Source organism: Lepidochelys kempii, chromosome 1 (assembly GCF_965140285.1).
Source record: "Lepidochelys kempii isolate rLepKem1 chromosome 1, rLepKem1.hap1, whole genome shotgun sequence".
Lineage (NCBI taxonomy): Eukaryota > Metazoa > Chordata > Testudines > Cheloniidae > Lepidochelys > Lepidochelys kempii.
In genome coordinates, this window is record NC_136380.1 from 107,927,784 (window position 1) to 107,947,686 (window position 19,903).

Sequence of the window (19,903 nt, forward strand, 5' to 3'; positions counted from 1 at the left end):
ATCAGAAACCTGATAGTTCTTAACAGTTCTTCCCATATCTGGAGATGAGCAAACCAAGATGATTAATAGGCACATTTATCATTATTTAAGTGGATTTCTTAAAGTAGTTGAATGAGGTTGGTTTTAGTTTTGACTGCCTAAATAAGGCCTGATAATGTTGGCATGTACAAGTGTTCGGCATCACTGAATGTTTAACTTATTAATTAATCAGATTCATATTTTCTATTCCACTTTGGTGGAACCGCAGTCACGTAATGACTCTGATTCTTGGGCCTTTCTGTTCAGGCCAGATTCCCTGTGCTGTCGATCTGTGTTAGAGTAGCAGATCTGCAGTAAATGCTGTGCAGCAACAGTAAAACGGGGGGCCAAAACACAGGCCAGGATCAGCATAATGGTTTTCAAGACACATCTCTTTCTTCCACCATTGTCCCCTTTTTCTTACTGTACCAACAGTAGGCTAGATGACTGACATGCTGGCTCTATGTCCTGTGCTGGCTGTATGACCCCAGTGGGTTCATCCTCTGTGGAATGGTTTAAATCATGGCTTTAGGTCAAGATTATGTCACACGTGTGGCACAAAGCAGCCATACAGCCCTGAAGTATCTGTCCTAACATCTCTACTTAGGGAAAAAATTGTGATAGTGATTTTGATTGCTAATGGCAGCTTTAGAGATGAAGTCAAAGCTTGGCACCGCCAGTGGGAATTTTTGCACTGAAATCCTTATCATTATAACTATTACGTTTTATATATACAATGAGAAACTTTCAGTGTAAATGACTTTAAAGGAAAACAACAAAAAGGAGAGGGGGAGTTTCCATGAGAGTACAGTGGGCCCAATTCTCCACTGCTTTGCACCTTTTCCAATAATTGACACTTGTGAAAAAATGGGTGTATAATTCTTTCAAATCAGAATGGAATAATTTTATAACTACTTTTCGCTCCCTTTGCACATAAATGACTGCACAAGATGCAAGACAGTACATGTATGGATCCAATGTGTATATCTTCTGTAAGAGGTTATATCTAAATTGAACAGAAATGGTGGCTGCTTCTAGGACAGTGGTTCTCAAAGCCAGTCCGCCGCTTGTTCAGGGAAATCCCCTGGCGGACTGGACCGGTTTCTTTACCAGCTGCGGGCCACAGGTTTGGCCGATCGCGGCTCCCACTAGCTGCGGTTTGCCGCTACAGGCCAATAGGGGCTGCGGGAAGGGTGGCCAGCACGTCCCTTGGCCCGCGCTACATCCCGCAGCCCCCATTGGCCTGGAGCGGCGTACCACGGCCAGTGGGAGCTGTGATCGGCCGAACCTGCAGACATGGCAAGTAAACAAACCGGTTCGGCCCGCCAGGGGCTTTCCCTGAACAATCAGTGGACCAGCTTTGAGAACCATGTAGTAGGAGACAGAGGACTTCCAGAAATGCAGAAGTGCAATACCCAAAACACACAGTCAGAACAGTTACATATGCAGCTTTAAATCCATTACAATGCACACTGTGACCAACACCCCACTCAACTCTCACCTTCTTTGACTTTTCCCCATATGTTCATCTACTGCAGCCTAAAAGCAACCCAATTTACTGGGAGTAGACACCTTTGTTTATGCCCCTTGATTGAGACTGAGAAGGAGGTGTAGTATCCAAAAAATGCTTTACTTTTCTGCACCTCTCTTCGTGGATGTTTGTATGGAACCAACTATTCATACACCAGTAAGCAAAACCAAGACAAGATTTATTAAAAAGAGAGAGCAAATAGAATTAAAAGAAAAGAAACAGTGCTTACTGTATTTAGGTTTACACTTCGAATGAGCAAAATAAATAGTCATTCTCAGAATAGTTACAGAGAAGACAGAGAAGTGAATGATTAGTTTACATCTCATAAAAGCAGTTCTCTCCTCTGACTACTCTTTAGTCAGCCTGCTTGCGGACCATCTGTTTTACCTAATCCATCCTTCTGGGTCAGCTTGCATGTCCAGACATGTTTCCTTTGAACTAGGCCTGCCACACCCCACACCACACCAGTCTTATCCAGTTCTGTATATGCACAGTAGGGTCTTGGTTCACTGCCCACTCCAGGAGATGGCTCAGCGAGGACACAAAGTCCCTTAATGATGCTCATTGGTTGTCCTCTAAAGGTTCAATGATCCAGCCCAGATGCTGCATTTCACAGAGCAGTCTGCGTACCTCTGCCCCAGCCAATTTCTGTATCATCTTTTCAGACAAACAGATTGGGGTTTTCTTCAACACAACACCCATCCCCACATCTACATGCTAAATTTCCGTTGTGAATTAGGGACCATACCATCTGTCATAAACACTTACAGATCCATACCATCTGTCATAAATACTTTATCAGTAGTTATTAAATGCTTATGTTGCACTGAAGTTTATGTTGAAACTAGCTGCATACTTTACTGAATATACAGTACTGATATTATCCTGTATACAAAACAAGTTTAATTTAGAGTTAAGGTTTTTGGAGTGCATTTCCTTTGAGTGCATAATCAATAAAAAATAATATCTGCATTTCATTTTAACTTCAGTTTCTTTCTTTTCTTATTTCAGGGAAGGTTTATAGTTACATTATAGTTGGTCTGTTTCTCCCTCTTTCAAAGGTTTGACTACTGTTTCCTCTGATAAGCAAAATATATAAGACCACCAATATTACCAAGCTCACCAATAGAGAGTTTTTCCATTAACTCTCAATGGAGCCAGGATTTCACCCATTATATTTATAACCTCTTGGGTTTTTACTGGCAGCGTTTTGACTATGGCTCTTGCATTAAATTTATGTTTGTCTTTCATCTTGTACTATTAGATCCTTATATAAGGCGTAAATGTCTATTTTCCATCTTTTGTGATAGCTAATGGTTTTTAATTTACGTCAAAAACAATCCATTTAATGATTCGCTTGTTTGTTTGTTTGTTTTTGTTTTAATCAGCAAGGATTTATACGTACATGCTGGAGAAGTCCCGTGTTGTCATGCAGCCTCTCAACCAGAGCAATTTTCTTGTTTTTTACTTGTTGATGGATGGGCTGTCGGCTGAAGAAAAGTACAGCCTGTACCTCAGTAATTTGTCTGCACACAGGTAGGAGACCAATTTCATGTTTGCTATGGAGCTAATTTTTTTTTTCTGTTTCATGCCTTACTCCTCAGAGATGCTGAGCACCTTCTACTTCTGTTGAACACAGAGTCCTCATTTTGAAAAGATGTTTGCTTAAAATTATTGTTCTTTTTTAAGTGATTGTCCACATACATGGGTTTCATTCTCAGTGTACATGCAACCCAGGCATATGAGATCAGATTCTTTTAGCATTAAGTTTCTGTGGGGGCCAGGCCTGTGCCCTAGATTTTTTTTGAAAAAGGGGATAACCATTTCTAGAGCTGTTTGTCCCAGACCAGAACAAGAAATGCTAGTGTTCTGCTCCAGAGACACCTCCAGCAAAGGATTCCCGTCAGATCCCTTTCTCCTCCCCTGGACTCTGGGACTGATGTATACCTTACCCTGATCCTCATGATACTGAGAGTCCTGAAGAATCTGAGGCAAGATGCAGGATCTATGAACATGAGAGTCCCAGGAGGGGCCAGGCAGTTATGGCATTCAGATCTGGTGAAGCACTCAGCACAGCCCCATGTTATTTTGCCTCTTTGCCCAACACAGTCTCACAGCACAACAGTCAGATCTGACATTCCAAACATCTGACAGTCTGGATGCTGGCTGGCTAACAGTCATCAAAAGAAGCTGTTCAGGGAAAGTTCGGACCATTCTGCTCCAAAGCAGGAAAGTCTCAGCTAGACTGACAAAGGGCTTGTCTACATGGCAAGTTGCTGTGCAGCAAGCCAAAGTGTGAATCTACAACACCCCAGCTTGCCACACGGTAATGTTTTCTGTGGATACTGCTACACGGTCCACTGAACATCCCAGAGTACAGTAGCAAGCCAGACTCCACTCCAGCACGTTCACTGCACTGTAGCAGTGTCCACATGGAATGGTACTGTGCGGCAAACTTGTACACTCTAGATTCACACCCTGTCTTGCTACAAAGTAACCTGACTTGTAGAGAACCCAAACCAGCTGATCATCTTAGTACCAGCTGTTACCCTCAACAACACCCATTTTAGCTCTACCAGACTATTTATTAGCCCTTAAACAATCTGGACTTTCTGTTAGTTCCATGAGATTCATATGGCAGCAACATCTGCACATTGTTCTCCTGTCCAGGGCCATGCTATATTTTCTCACTCTTCAGTGACTAGATTCCTTACAGGCTTTTTTTTTTTCCTCCCAGTTTGGGATCCCCCTTCTTCTTGTCACCTCAGTATATTGTTAACAGGATTGATGGGTACCAGCTTTGAGTCCTTAACAAACCTATTCCTTCTACTATGTATCAATGAAGACTGACTTTTTAGTAGCCATTATGTCAGCTCAAATGGAAAGGAAGATACAGGCCATCATGGCAGTATCTCCCTTATGCCATGTTTCATAAAGACAGTCACTTTAGGCCTCATCCCAAGCTCTGTCTCAAAGTTGTTACAGAATTCCATTTGAACAAATTTATTCATCTCCCAGCTTCCTTCCCCAAGCCACACTCAACCCCAGTGGAAGCTAAACTTCATACACTTGATGTAGTAAGGGTATTGTCATGGTACCTTAACAGGACAAAAACACTCAGGAACATACAGTACCTAGACAGTTTATGGCTTTTGCTGATAGACTTAAGGGTCAGGCACTACCCTCACAAAGATTATCAGAATAGGTGTCCACTCTATAAGAACTTATTAGAAGATAGCCAAGTTAGATCCACCTACCCATAGTAGAGCTCATTCCACAACCAGTGGGGCCCCTGGATGATTGAGATACAAAAGGAGCACTTAACAACAATAAAGTCATCACAGAGAAACTAAATTAATTCTGTACTTCAGTCTTCATGGCTGAGGACGTTAGGGAGATTCCCAAACCTGAACCATCTTTTGTAGGTGACAGATCTGAGGAATTGTCACAGATTGAAGTGTCACTAGAGGAGGTTTTGGAATTAATTGAGAAACTTAACAGTAACAAGTTACCGGGACCAGATGGCATTCACCCAACAGTTCTGAAAGAACTCAAATGTGAAATTGCAGAACTATTAACTATGGTTTGTAACCTGTCCTTTAAATCAGCTTCTGTATCCAGTGACTGGAAGATAGCTAATGTAACACCAATATTTTAAAAGGGCTCTAGAGGTGATCCTGACAATTACAGACTGGTAAGTCTAACGTCAGTACCGGGCAAATTAGTTGAAACAATAGTAAGAAATAAAATTGTCAGATACATAGAAGAACATAAATTGTTGTGCAAAAATCAACATGGTTTCTGTAAAGGGAGATCATATCTTACTAATCTATTAGAGTTCTTTGAAGGGGTCAACAAACACGTGGACAAGGGGGATCCAGTGTACTTAGATTTCCAGAAAGCTTTTAATGAGGTCCCTCACCAAAGGCTCTTATGTAAATTAAGTTGTCATGGGATAAGATGGAAGATCCTTTCATGGATTGAGAACTGGTTAGACAGGGAACAAAGGGTAGGAATAAATGGTAAATTTTCAGAATGGAGAGGGGTAACTAGTGGTGTTCCCCTAGGACTTATTCATAAATGATCTGGTGAAAGGGGTAAACAGTGAGGTGGCAAAGTTTGCAGATGATACTAAACTGCTCAAGATAGTTAAGACCAAAGCAGACTGTGAAGAACTTCAAACAGCTCTCACAAAACTAAGTGATTGGGCAACAAAACGGCAAATGAAATTTAATGTGGATAAATGTAAAGTAATGCACATTGGAAAAAATAACCCCAACTATACATACAATATGATGGGGGCTAATTTAGCTACAACTAATCAAGAGAAAGATCTTGGAGTCATCACGGATAGTTCTCTGAAGACATTCACACAGTGTGCAGCGGCAGTCAAAAAAGCAAACGGGATGTTAGGAATCATTAAAAAAGGAATAGAGAATAAGACGGAGAATATCTTATTGCCCTTATATAAATCCATGCTACGCTCACATCTTGAATACTGCATACAGATGTGGTCCCCTCATCTCAAAAAGGATATACTGGCATTACAAAAGTTTCTGAAAAGGGCAACTAAAATGATTAGGGGTTTGGAACGGGTCCCATATGAGGAGAGATTAAATAGGCTAGGACTTTTCAGCTTGGAAAAGAGGGGACTAAGGGGGGATATGATAGAGGTCTATAAAATCATGAGTGGTGTGGAGAAAGTGAATAAGGAAAAATTATTTACTTGTTCCCATAATATAAGAACTAGGGGCCACCAAATGAAATTAATGGGCAGCAGGTTTAAAACAAATAAAAGGAAGTTCTTCTTCACACAGCGCACAGTCAACCTGTGGAAATCCTTGCCTGAGGAGGTCGTGAAGGCTAGGACTATTACGGAGTTTAAAAGAGAACTGGATAAATTTATGGAGGTTAAGTCCATTAATGGCTATTAGCCAGGATGGGTAAGGAATGGTGTCCCTAGCCTCTGTTTGTCAGAGGGTGGAGATGGATGGCAGGAGAGAGATCACTTGATCATTACCTGTTAGGTTCATCCCTCTGGGGCACCTGGCATTGGCCACTGTCGGTAGACAGGATACTGGGCTGGATGGACCTTTGGTCTGTCCCAGTATGGCCATTCTTATGTTCTTATGTACAGCTCAGACAGCCTCTGCTGCCTGTTTCAAGAATGTTCCTATTTCTGAAATTTGTAGGGCAGTTACATGGAGCTAAGTCCACACATTTACAAGACTCTAGTTTTTGGTAGATGCTTTTAGAGCAGATGCCTTTTTTGGTAGGTCTGTCCTCCAGTCATTGTTAAAGAAGATTTCATATACCTACCTCCAAGGAAACAGATAACTATTTCTTAATCATCAAGAGTGAGATCCATGTGGACAGTCACTCAAAGAAGAAAGAGCAGTGGCTTACCTTGCAGTAACTGTAGTGCATCAAGATGTGTTGTCCAGATGGATTTCACAACTCGTCCTCCATTCCACTATTACGGAGTCTTACTCTTCCAGGATTCTGTATTGGTGGAGAAGGTGAGGCACAGCTGAGCCTCCTTTACGCTTCATGTCCTTGGGCAGCATGGCACAGGGACATCTAGGACACAGGCAAAACCCCAGCTAACACTGCTGCTCAGAATAATCTAATCTTGAGTGCAAGGGGCACGTGCACATCAAGAGTGAAATCCATGTGAACCACACAACTTGAAGAATCACAGTTACTCAAGGCTTAGTAACTCTTCCTTTTTTTCCCCCTCTTAAATTGGTCATCTGTTCACAGCTTCAACTAGATAACAGCAAAAAAATAAAGAACAATAATAATTAAAATAATCAGAAATGGGTCCTTTGATGTGTCAGTGTTTGAATGTTTCCTTGGCATTTTCTGACAGTTTGTGCATCGTTCCATACTGGCTGACGCTTGAATAAAACAGCTGTCCTAGATTTTCAGGCCTGTAAAGAGGCTGATGATGTAATTTTCATTTCTGGTGGAAAACCTTTATCTACACTGATTTTTTTTAAGCACAAATGTTTATGGTAGCACTGCTTGGTAACACCTTAAGTTCCTTACTCTTTTGGAATTTAAATATGTTGCCACATTTCAGATAGAATGAGTTAGTACAGCAACTTTGAAACAAATATGGAGCTACATTGCTTCCCTAGAAAGATCATTTCAAAGGGGAAAAATCAGTGAAATCTGTCTCCTAATTTTTTTTCTTGTAAACCCTTTGAAGATTGTTTAGCTGCGCTTGAGAGCATTAATTTATTCCTCTTTAGCAAAAATGGTTTGGAATCCCTGAGTTTATTCAGAAAACAGCAAACCCTTTGAAGATTGTTTAGCTGTGCTTGAGAGCATTAATTTATTCCTCTTTAGCAAAAATGGTTTGGAATCCCTGAGTTTATTCAGAAAACAGCACAGTTTGCGTTTACTTTGCAAGGAGTTCCTGCAAGAAACAACTCAGCAAAGACCTGGATAATTAGATTCATACGAACAAAGACGTTATCTCATCAATAGCGGATCAATATTCAAAAAGAACAAAGTAATATTTCTAAATAGCTACATGTGTAACCCACACACTCCTGGGTGTGGTGTTCTATCCCATCTAGTGGTACCCCGACCACTTAGAGAAAGTTAAATGAGTCTGCTCTACAGCCTTAGCTAAGAGCCAGTTGGCTTTTAGCTCATGCAATAGAGGCTCATGCACTGAGGTCCCAGGTTCAATCCCGCCCACTGACGACTGGGGTCTGTCGAAGTTACACTTGTACATCGTATCCAGCTCCAGAAGTAATTGATAGCAGAATATATACATAAAGTTACTTTTATTGATAAAGCTTTGCTTTAGTTATATACAGTAGATTGTCGTTTTCACGGTTAAGAAACATTTTGGTCCGTATTATGCTTTTGTTACACACGAATAGTTCAGTTAGCCAGGTTCATCCTGGTTGCCACAGTTACACCAGAGATTAATTTAACATCATGACACTCTTTGCATGAGTAAGGCAAGCAGGATTTGGCCCATCATCAACTTCTTCTTTCTGACTGATACTTCGATGAGATCATATCATTCTGGTAACACCAATGATTGAATCTGTCATGTTTTCTTTAAACATGTGTAAGCATGATACTAATAACAAATTGAATTAGGTAAAATCCCCTTTGAAACTGAATTTTAGTTCATGCTCAGCTGGTTGAAATGGTTTGTGTCTGACTTTTGTTCCTTTCTTAATTTGTTTAAAATTGCAGCCATTAAAGTGAAGACTGAACAGTCTCAAGATTATCCATGGTTTGTTAAGGTCACTGGCTACGCCTTTGTTCCCACTGAGATTTAATCAAGCACGATGAGTAGGAAAGGCTTTAAAACAACTCTTATTTGTTCCTGATTTTCAGTATAAAAATGAACATTTTTATTTAAAGAAATAAAAAATATTATTAATTTATTTTAAGCTTCATCATCTGGCATGGATGACATGTTGTCCCTTCTCTGAGAACCTGATTTATGAGGTTAATAGATGGTACAAACAAGAAACTCTGGGATGAAATGAGACTTTTGCCATTGATTTCAACTGGGCCAGAATCTCATAGCAAATGACTAGAGAAGAAATTGGCTATGAACCAGCTTTTAAGTGTTGTAGATTTTCACTTCTTTAAAAAATATATATATATTTCGAACACTTTCTCCTTTCACTCTCTCGCTACAATTGATGGAGTGATGTTGAAAGGATCATGAAAGATGTATTTTTAGGGATGGCTTTGAATGATGGTAGTTTTGTATAGGATGGGAGACTATTCCAGTCACAGGTTACTACATGTCAGAAGGTACAAAGCTGAGCGTGGGAGGAGACAAAAGAAGCAGATAGGCAGGAAGATCTGACACAGTGGAAAAAGTGAGATAAGGAGTCAGAACAATAAGACCTGTGATGTAGCCAGGGCTGGAATTGTGCACCAGTTTAATTGTCAGGGCTGGGAACTTGGAAATGATGCATAAGTGAATGGAAGCTAATGAATAGGTTAGAAAATGGGAGTGATGCTTTGATGAAGATGAAGAGGAAGCGAGGAAGATGATTTTGTCATTCACATTTTTGATGGACTGAGTGGGTGGGAATTAAGAGAGAAACGGGAGGCAAGATTTGAAAAGACTTCCATAGGCAATGTCAGAGATGACCAAGGCATGGACAAGGATTTTATAGGCAGGAATGCTGATGAAAAACAATTTCTGGAAATGAAAAGCATGAACTGTGGAAACAGCTTGGAAGGTGGAGGGGAATAAATAGAGGAGGCAAGTGTGATGCTGAGATTGTGAGCCTAGGTGACGGAGATGAAAGTGTAACTAATAGCAGTGATAGAAAAGGGAGGGACAAATAAGGGGGAAAATAAATTCTGTTTTTAACCAGATAACTTTCAATTGGTGGCAGAATGTCTACACTGAGATATTGGCAATAGTATTAGAGATGCAAGACCGAACAGAGAGGGGAGAGTCAGGAGTGAAGAGAGATTCTCAAGATGCTGCTACTGGGTGAATAAAGGATGTTTGAATGACCTCATTTGCATGCATTTGAATTAGGGGCGGGGGCTGTATTTGGAATTTCCAGGCTCTCTGTTGGTATTGTCTGTTTTAAAAGAACTATAGAAGTTTATTATGGTTTTTAATGAAAGTAAATGATAAATGGTTTAAAGGTTAATTTCAGGTTGTCCTGTTTTGTGTTTGCTTTTGTGACTGGGTATGGATTGAATTTAGATTTATTAAGAAAGTTATTGTACTGTGAGTTAAAATAAATGTATGCTAATTATTATACGTGTTTCTTTTCTAGTCCTATGGATGTGCATGATCCTTTACAATCTCATAGTTAAGACAGGTCCTTTCCTTGAGGGACATGAAAGCTACATTAGACATTTACAGAACGAAGAGACATGGTGTCGGGGCAGATCAGCATGCATTTGATCTGCAGTGGGAATCTTGGTGAAGGAAGTGTGTTCTAAGGACTGAAGGGAGAAAGTTTGGCTCATACTGAGGGGGAAAAGGTATGATCATTGTGGGCAAAAAAAGAGCATTAAGAAAAGGCCTGGAAAGAAGCTTGAAACAGGGTGTAGATAGACATGCACTATGATTTAGACAGAGTCAGGGCTGATTATAGAGTCTCAGTGGTCAGAAAGAGGATAATTGTTAAATGTTTATGGGGTAATAATTATATTATTATTTTCATATTTGAAGTTATTAAATAATAATCTACTTTAAGTGATCAGGTATATTAGCATTTAGAAATTGACATATTCCATTTAAATATGTATATTAGAATCATCGTTTGAAAGGATACTGGATGGATTAGGGACTGGTGACAGGTTTGGAAGCTATTCAACTCTAGATCACCAACTTCAGTCTAAACCATGTTGGTAATGTCCATACTAGTTACAGTTTTATGGCTGTTTGGTAGTATGTGTGAGTTGATTGGGTGGCCTCAGTGGAATGCTTGCTGGACAGCTGTTTTTAAGTCCTCCCCTCTGATGTCTGCTCCTTCCCCCACCTTTTATCTTTTAAAATCAGCTACACTACTTGTGCAAAAACTATATGTGCAATAATAAACAATTTACAGGCATTAAAGAGTGGGAAAATGCATATACACTTACATTCACTCACATTAGTAACTATGCAGCTCACATCTATCAGGAAAAGGCATGTCACTATGTGGCATTTCCTAACCAGTATTTCCTCTTATGATTTTTTGGTGCCAGTAAGAAAATCTCACATTAACTTCATGTATAAAGTAGCTACTGCAATGAAGTAACTGGATTAGTCATTAAAATCTGAATTGATCATCACTTCTTTGCTTGATCACTGAGAATATCATTCCTCCAATTTAAATGATAAACTTCATTTGTCAAAAACGACAATGAAAAAGCAGTGAAGGAAAGTGAGTGGCTTAGAAAAGAGCATAAGAGACTGTTTTCAAAGTGCACTGTTTTGGCTGACCGAATGTCTCATGCCTCAAAATTTTTGTGTGTATTCGGCACCCCTCTTTTCTAAAGAATACTAGAACAATGTGAAGTTAAGTGGTGATTATTCTAGAATTGCACATGAGTATCCCTATTGATGGGATAAGTGCATCCCTATGGCACACAAATTTGGAATCTTCTAGAAGGCAGTGCTTTTGGAGCCACTCAACCCAACTTTCCATGATGCAGGACACTCTGAAAGTATAAAAAGTGTATACTCCTTCAGGTTTCAACTGCTAAGGGTACAGCAAGCAAGCAAGGCAAGAGTTTTCTAATAACTCTTTTGCCTCTAAGCATTTCATAAACAAACAAAACTCTTTGTAATAGTCTGCCCAACCTACTTTTTTCATGCATTAAATTGCATAAATCACTTGTTAACCCACCTACCCCATATATTTTAAACCATTTTCCCTACACCTGAATATCAACCAGCCCTCCTAGTTTTGTGTCCATTTCCATTTTGTATGTCTTGCTGCATGTCCCATGACCCAGGTGGACACACTGCAGTTGCCTACACTATTTGTCACTTCCCTTTTCCCTAATTTGAATCTTAGGTAATTGACCATTTTTATCCACCTTGGAGCTTTGCCATCAATACATTTGCCATTAACCTTTTTGTCGTAGTCTTAGATGTGTATACATTAAGATAAATGTTTTGAGTAGGTTTTGCCTGAACTAATAGCATGAATAAACCCAACTACACCTAATATTTCAACCAAGATAAGAATTATTTTAAAGTAATGTGACTTATGTGGTCAGATGTACAGAAGCAATTGTTGAAATCACATCATTCCCCTATTATCCCAAAGCAGCATACATCTTTATCTACAAAATGTCCATTAGAAATTTCATTTTAAAAGTGAGATATCACTGGAATCATTCTACAAATCATTCCACCTTGACTGGAATTATTTTAGAGCACTGTGTTAAAAAGCCTTCTCCTTGACTTTGTGTCCAAGATAAATGGAGATTCTGACTCCAATCTAATGAAAAATGTAGCTTTTATTATTAGTTTATCAAACTATTATGTGGAGGGTTTTTTTATATATAATGCTACCTATGAACATTATGTGTTACAGTTGTTGGAATTAAGGATGAAGGTTCTGTATCTCAGAGAATTAGAGATTTTTATGAGACTTTATAGGTTTCACAATTTGCTAGCTCTTCCTTTGTATAACTTAATGCTGTAGAGTCTCACTGTATTTTCACTCAAGCTGATTTCATTTCAGTGTAGCCTCATTGTCCTCAGTGGAGTTACTCCTGATTTATATAGGTGTTTTGGGGAGGAAAATCAGATTTTCTTTCTTTCTTTCTTTCTTTCTTTCTTTCTTTCTTTCTTTCTTTCTTTCTTTCTTTCTTTCTTTCTCAGTTTAAAGAGCAACATTTGTTTTTCTTAACTAAAGACCACTGTATTTTGCTGGTGGATACACCCTTGAAGGCACACTGGCACAAACAGTGTTTTATATATAGTGTACATATTATATACATATTTAATAGATATAATATATATGCTGCATCTATTTTTGATAGAATTGTCTCTTCCCCAGCTCTGCTCCTTTTTTCATAGTCTCTCTTAAGTTGAATATAAACGTTCAAGTTCTGACTGAACTCTCAAACCCCCAATTATTTGTTTCTGTCTGAAATCAGGCAAACTAAGTTTTCCCAGTCGTCATTAGAATATACATAGTTAGGGCTCCATGTGTGTTACAGAGATTGCGGAAGGCATGGATTCTGTGACTTTCTGCGACCTCTTTGACTTCTGCAGGGGCCAGTGTGGCTGATCCCAGGGCCGCCCAAGCATCTGGTTCCGGGGCCAACTGCTCAAGTGGCCCTGGGGAAAGACACACCAGCTGCTGCTCCAGCGGCCCCCAGCAGTGGTGCCGGGGTGGTTGGAACAGCAGCGGTCCATGGCCCCGAGCAGTTATCCCTGGGAAGCCAGCCAGAGCAGCCACAGTCTGCTGGCCACAGCAGTTGGTGCTGCTGGCCCCAGCCACCCTCTCCTAGCAGCAGTCCCTGTGGTCCCCCAGCAGCAACCCCCCACGCCTCCCAGCACCCCACCCCAAAATTTAATCACAGGTATTTTTAGTATAACTCATGGACAGGTCACAGGCCATGAATTCTTGTTTATTGCCCGTGACCTGTCCATAACTTTTACTAAAAATACATGTGACTAAATCGTAGCCTTACACAAAATACAGCCCCTTCCCTGAAGACCTTGCAATTCATTAACAGTAAGAGCACAGTGCAATGATACAAGTCACAGCAGTGGAATTAGATGTGTTTATTAGCACCCACCTGCTTTGCACAGCAGGTGGGGTTTTAAGATTGATTTGAAATTATTCGAAATATGGCTTTTTGTTTGGTCCCATCATAAGTGATGGGAGAGGGTTGGGCAGAGCATTGGGAACAACAGGAGTGAGAAGGAAGAATTTAGATCAGAGAATTAGTTGTAGGTGGCAACAGAGTTGTGCAACGCTTTATAGATGGGAATGAGAACAGAATATGAACAGAATACCGAAGAGGGGGGACAAAAGCAAAGAGGGAGAGACTATAGGGGAGAGAAAAAGAGGAAGGATGTAAAAGAGATTATACTAGTCAAGGTGCAAAATTACTAAGTCTAACTAAATAGGAAAAGCTAGTAAAGCTCTGGATGCATATAACTGCATATAGCATCATCTCTAATATTTGCAGTACCTAGTGTTCTGCTTTGGTGTGTATAATTTGCACATACCCAAGCTAAGTAGTGTGCTCTCTCTGGAAAGATAAGAAAACATTGTAAATGGTATTTCTGTGTACACCAGTTGCCCAAAAGTTAGTTTCACAAACAGAGCTCATTATAACTCAGAATTAAGCTACTAATAATGTACAGCCTGAAATCACCAATCTTTTTTCAAATATAACTATTTTTTCAAAAACTTCCAGCCTAAATTTTCAAAAGTGATGTGTGATTTTGGTTGCCTCCATTTTGAGACATTTAAAAGGGACCTGATTTTCAGAAAATGTTGAGCACACACTTGGCAAAAATCAGCCTTCATTAAGACCTCTCAAATTGGGCATCTAAAATTTGTCAGTCAATTATGAAAACGTAGGTGGTAATGTGCATATATTATATACATCCGTCATGATTTTAAAGTTAGTTAATAAATACTAAGTTTCAAAAGTATAGTTTCCCTGTACTTAGCAGGCAATTATGGTATCTTAGATTCTGTGATGCGGTAACTTAGTAAATGTTGACTTTTTAAGGGAAACCACTGTTTATGTGACCATTGTGGTTCCGTGTCTCATACATGGTCAATCCTGAGAGTTGTTGAATGCCTCCTGTGAGGTGCACAATACCATCAACTCCCACTGAATTCACTAACACAGGAACTGTAGTGTAATCTCTTTATCATGAAAGTTGAACTTACAAATGTAGAATTATGTACAAAAAATAACCACATTCAAAAATAAACAATGTAAAACTTTAGAGCCTATAAGTCCACTCAGTCCTACCTCTTGTTCAGCCAATCACTCAGACAAACAGGTTTGTTTACATTTGCAGGAGATAATGCTGCCCGCTTCTTGTTTATAATGTCACCTGAAAGTGAAAGCAGATGTTCACATGTCACTTTTGTAACTGGCATTGCAAGGTATTTATGTGCCAGATATGATAAACATTCGTATGCCCCTTCGTGCTTCCAGGACACCATTCCAGAGGGCATGCTTCCATGCTGATGATGCCTGTTAAAAAAAATAACGTGTTAATTAAATTTGTGACTGAACTCCTTGGGGGAGAATTGTATGTCTCCTGCGCTGTGGTTTTACCCGTATTCTGTCATATATTTCATGTTATAGCTTTCACTGCAGATTTGACAAAACACAAAGAAGGTACAAATGTGAGATTGCTAAAGATAACTACAGTACTCAACCCCAGGTTTATGAATCTGAAGTGCCTTCCAAAATCTGAGAGGGATGAGGTGTGCAGCATGCTTTCAGAAGTCTTAAGAGAGCAACACTCAGATGCAGAAACTACAGAACCAGAACCACCAAAGAAAATCAACCTTCTGCTGGTGGCATCTGACTCAGACGATGAAAATCAACATGCATCGGTCCACATTGCTTTGAATTGTTATTGAGCAGAAGTTATCATCAGCATGGACGCATGTTCTCTGGAATGGTGGTTGAAGCATGAAGGGACTTATGAATCTTTAGCGCATCTGGCACATATACATTTTGCGACGCCGGCTACAACAGCACCATGCAAATGCCTGTTCTCACTTTCAGGTGACATTTTAAACAAGAAGCGGGCAGCATTAGCTCCTGCAAATGTAAACAAACTTGTTTGTCTGAGCGATTGGCTGAACAAGAACTAGGACTGAGTGGACTTCCTGGTGCCAAAGTTTTACATTGTTTTGTTTTTGAATGCAGTTATTATTTGTACATAATTCTACATTTGTAAGTTCAACTTTCATGATAAAGAGATTGAATGTATTAGGTGAATTGAAATACTATTTCTTTTGTTTTTTACAGTGCAAATATTTGTAATTAAAAAAATAAATATAAAATGAACACTGTACACTTTGTATTCTGTGTTGTAATAGAAATCAATATACACCTCTATCCCAATATAACGCGACCTGATATAACATGGGTTTGCAAACAACACAGTAAAGGGGCCCCGCAGGCCTAGAGTGGCTCGGGTGATTAGCAGGGGGCTGGGAGCAGCCCACTCTACTTCCCTCGCCCCAGCCCCAGCCATGTCACTTGGGGGAGGGGCCTTGGAGGAGGGGATCGCCCCCCCCCCACGCACTCACCGGCAGAAGCAGAGCAGCCCAGCCCCAGCCCGCTCCACTCCGCCAGCTCCCAGCCTTGGCGCTCTGCTTCCCGCCTCCGGTGAGTGCTGTGGGTGTCCTTTCCCCAACCTCCCTGCACTCACCGGCGGTGGGAAGCGGAGTGCCGTGGCTGGAAGCTGGCGGAGTGGAGTGGGCGGGGGCCAGGCTGCTCCGCTTCTGCAGCTGCTGGTGAGTGCCTGTCAGGGGGCGGAGGTGTGGATGGGGCAGTCAGGGGACAGGGAGCAAGGGGGGTTGGGTAGGGGGTGGGGTGCTGGGGGTGATTAGGGACAGGGGGTCTCTAGAGGGGGCGGTCAGGGGACAAGGAGCGGGGGGCCAAAGAAAGTTCGATATAAATTGGTTTCACATATAACACGGTAAGATTTTTTGGCTCCCACGGACCGCGTTATATAGGGGTAGAGGTGTATCTGAAAATGTAGAAAACATTCAAAAATATTTAAATACATTGTATTCTATTATTGTTTAACAGTACGATTAATGGCACAATTAATTTTTTAATGGCTTGACAGCCCTAGCAGGAGCCAATTCAGTAGGCCTGCTAGATTGGGTTCCATTCAAAATCTGGTCCAGAGAAGGAGGTACCCATCTTACACTTTCAGCCTTTGGATATGGGAGACCCAGGTTCAACTCCCCACTCTGGCTGAGCGGGAGAAAGGATTTGAGTTAGGGTCTCCCATCTCTCTGGAGCCCCACTGACCTGTGGGATATTCTGATGTGGGACTCCTTCAGTCTCTCCTATTTAAACTGTTCTGCTTTAGATAAATGAAGAGTCATTGCAGTAGGGGGACGGACCATTGTAGCAGGGGCACTGCTTCCATCTCTGTTGTGGGTGCACTAACAACCAGGCTACAGAGTCATTGTCAGTCTTTTTCTCTCTGGCCCAATGACTCTGTAATTATTTACATGCAGTGAAATAGTTTCAACAGGAGATATTGAGGGAGCACCACATCAGAATATCACATAGATCAGTGGTTAGAGCACTAAGAGATGGAAGACCCCCATTCAAATCATTTCTTCCCCTAGGGAATTGAACCTGGGTGTCTCATATCCCAAGTGAGTGGTGTAACCAGTGGACTAAAAGTTATAAGGTGGGTAGCACCACCACCTCCTCACCCCTACCCCCATTTAGTGTGGAGTGAGGCAGGTAAGTGACTCATTCTTACAAGAAACAGCTTCCCTGTTGTGTACTGCAAGCAGAGATAGGCACCTCCTTGGAGCCATGACTTGGGGTATGGCTACACTGCAACTAGGCACCCACAACTGGCCTGTGCCAACTGACTTGGGCTCAGGGGCTCAAGATAAGGGGCTATTTCATTGCAGTGTAGACTTCTGCATTTGGGCTGGAGCCCAGATGCTGGGACCGTGTGAGGTGGGAGGATCCCAGGGCCCGGGCTCCAGCCTGAGACTGGAAGTCTACACGGACCAGCTGTGGGTTGTTCATTGCAGTGTAGACATACCCTTAGGCACATAACCCTGAGAGAGGGGCAGGGTTTAGGACATACCCCTCTGGTTGGCATCTCCCGTTGGCTAGATAGATGTGTGGGGACTTTTGTGGATCACATTCTGAGGCACCTGTCTCTTCCCATTCATTGTATAGGGAGCTGGGAAGGTGCCTAACCCAGGCTTTGTGGATCGCTGTGTTGTTCCTGTTATTTTTCTAGGTAACTGAAAGTTAGGCATTGCAAAACTGAGTATCACAAGGCCTTAATCCCTTTGTGGGTCTGGGCCTGAGACATTAGAAACCAAAAGACTCTAGCGAGGTAGGGCTGAGAGTGGCCTGCCAAAAGCAGATAAGAACCAGAGTGCAGCTTGAATTCTGTCATGGGATCCCATGGAAGGGGAGGATCCCACGGAACTAGTGTTAACATTTTTTCCCTTTCCCACTGTAGCTCCTTATTACATTCTTTTCCAAAATGTAGCCTTCATTAACCACTTGGAGCTTTGTCATCAAGCATCTCACATATTCTCTCACTTTACTCCTTCCACCAGAGGCAATGCTTCATCCCAGTAATTGGCCAATAGATATGATTTATTTGTTATTCATTCTAGCAATAATCATGATTAACTCGTTTGGCATTGTTGGGGTTATGGCAGGGAAAATGTATTTTATGTTGTATTAATAAATATCTTCATATAGTAAAGTGCTATTGATTGACAAAACTAATTGTATCTGCATTTGGCAGAAATATGAACATTTTTACAGTTGGTATTTTTAGATGTGTGTAGACATCTATAAATATAACTAATTTTAACAAAGTTTGGGCTTTTTTGCCCCTTATATTGACTTTCTGAAAGTGATTACTTTAAGTCGCAGTTCACTGAATTCCCAGTTATGCATGTGCTTAAGTCCAGTCCTATTCAGCAGAATATCTCAACATGCACTTAAATGCTTTGTCCAGTCACGGCTATAGGGAAGGACTCCTGGTAACTCAGAGGGAGCAGAATCAGGCCCCTAAGTAGCATATTTGTGTACAAGTAGTTTAATATTTTAATATTTACTTCCCAAACCTTCACCAAGAGTTGGCATTTAATCAGCTCTTCTTTTTTCATCCCTCCATTTGTGTGTGCTCCAGTATCTGAGAAAATTTGAGGATGTGCTCTGAAGGGCCAAATTAAGGTACCAAACTCTGGAATTTGTTTTTCCAGTACTGCACAGATCATTACTTACACTCATCTGCCATAATTTTTGCATAATACCTTAGTTAAAGCTATGATTATGATCAAAACAGGATTAAGATGCTAATGGGCTCTCTTTGAGCTACTACTGAGCAGCTCGGTGAAGCTGATAATCAGGCCCAAGGAGAGGAGATGCAGGCCCATTATTTTCTTAAGTGATCTCCCATATTTTCTGTATGACTTTCACATGTCACTGCTTGGACCAACTGCTCACTTTCTGGTAAACTCATGACTGTATGGTTATATGTATTACAATATCACTAGGGGCTCTTGTCATGGACCAGAACCCCATTGTACTGTGTACTATACAAACACAGAGCAAAAAGACAGTAATACCTAGTGTACAAAATTAAAGATAACATATGTCTCTCTGAAAATTTACCTAATAATCCTCTACAGCAGTGGTTCTCAAAGCCAGTCCACTGCTTGTTCAGGGAAAGCCCTGATGGGGCGGGCTGGTTTGTTTACCTGCTGCGTCCACAGGTTCGGCCTATCGCGGCTCCCATTGGCGGACGCGGCAGGTAAACAAACCGGTCCAACGCGGCAGGGGCTTTCCCTGAACAAGCGGCAGTCCGGCTTTGAGAACCACTGCTCTGCAGGCCGTCTTCTCCTGAGAGATACATATTGGTAGTAAAATTCTGGAAGAAATGTCGATGGATCATGGCATTACTCTATTATTGAAGAAAGGCATAAACGAGTTACAATGGGTATTATGGGTCAGCTTTTCAAAATTAAGCATGTGCCATTGTGTGCATACATTTGTATGTGTCTAACTTATTTGCAAAGATAGCCATGCACTGGGTCAGTCATGTTCCTAACTAACCATATGCACAAGCTGATGCCTGATATGTGGCTCCTGATATGAAGCCATGAGCATGGG

At 41.0% G+C, this 19,903-nt stretch overlaps 1 protein-coding gene across 6 annotated transcripts in view; it reads left to right on the forward strand.

Moving 5' to 3' along the window:
- The window catches only part of MYO16 (myosin XVI), a 610,604-nt gene that overhangs the window by 379,905 nt on the left and 210,796 nt on the right, over positions 1 to 19,903 (forward strand). For all 6 annotated transcript variants that reach the window (XM_073349543.2, XM_078853554.1, XM_073349529.2 and 3 more), the window contains one exon: positions 2,938 to 3,085. In XM_073349543.2, the coding sequence (XP_073205644.1) occupies positions 2,938 to 3,085 (148 nt within the window). The remainder of the gene's footprint in view (positions 1 to 2,937; positions 3,086 to 19,903) is intronic.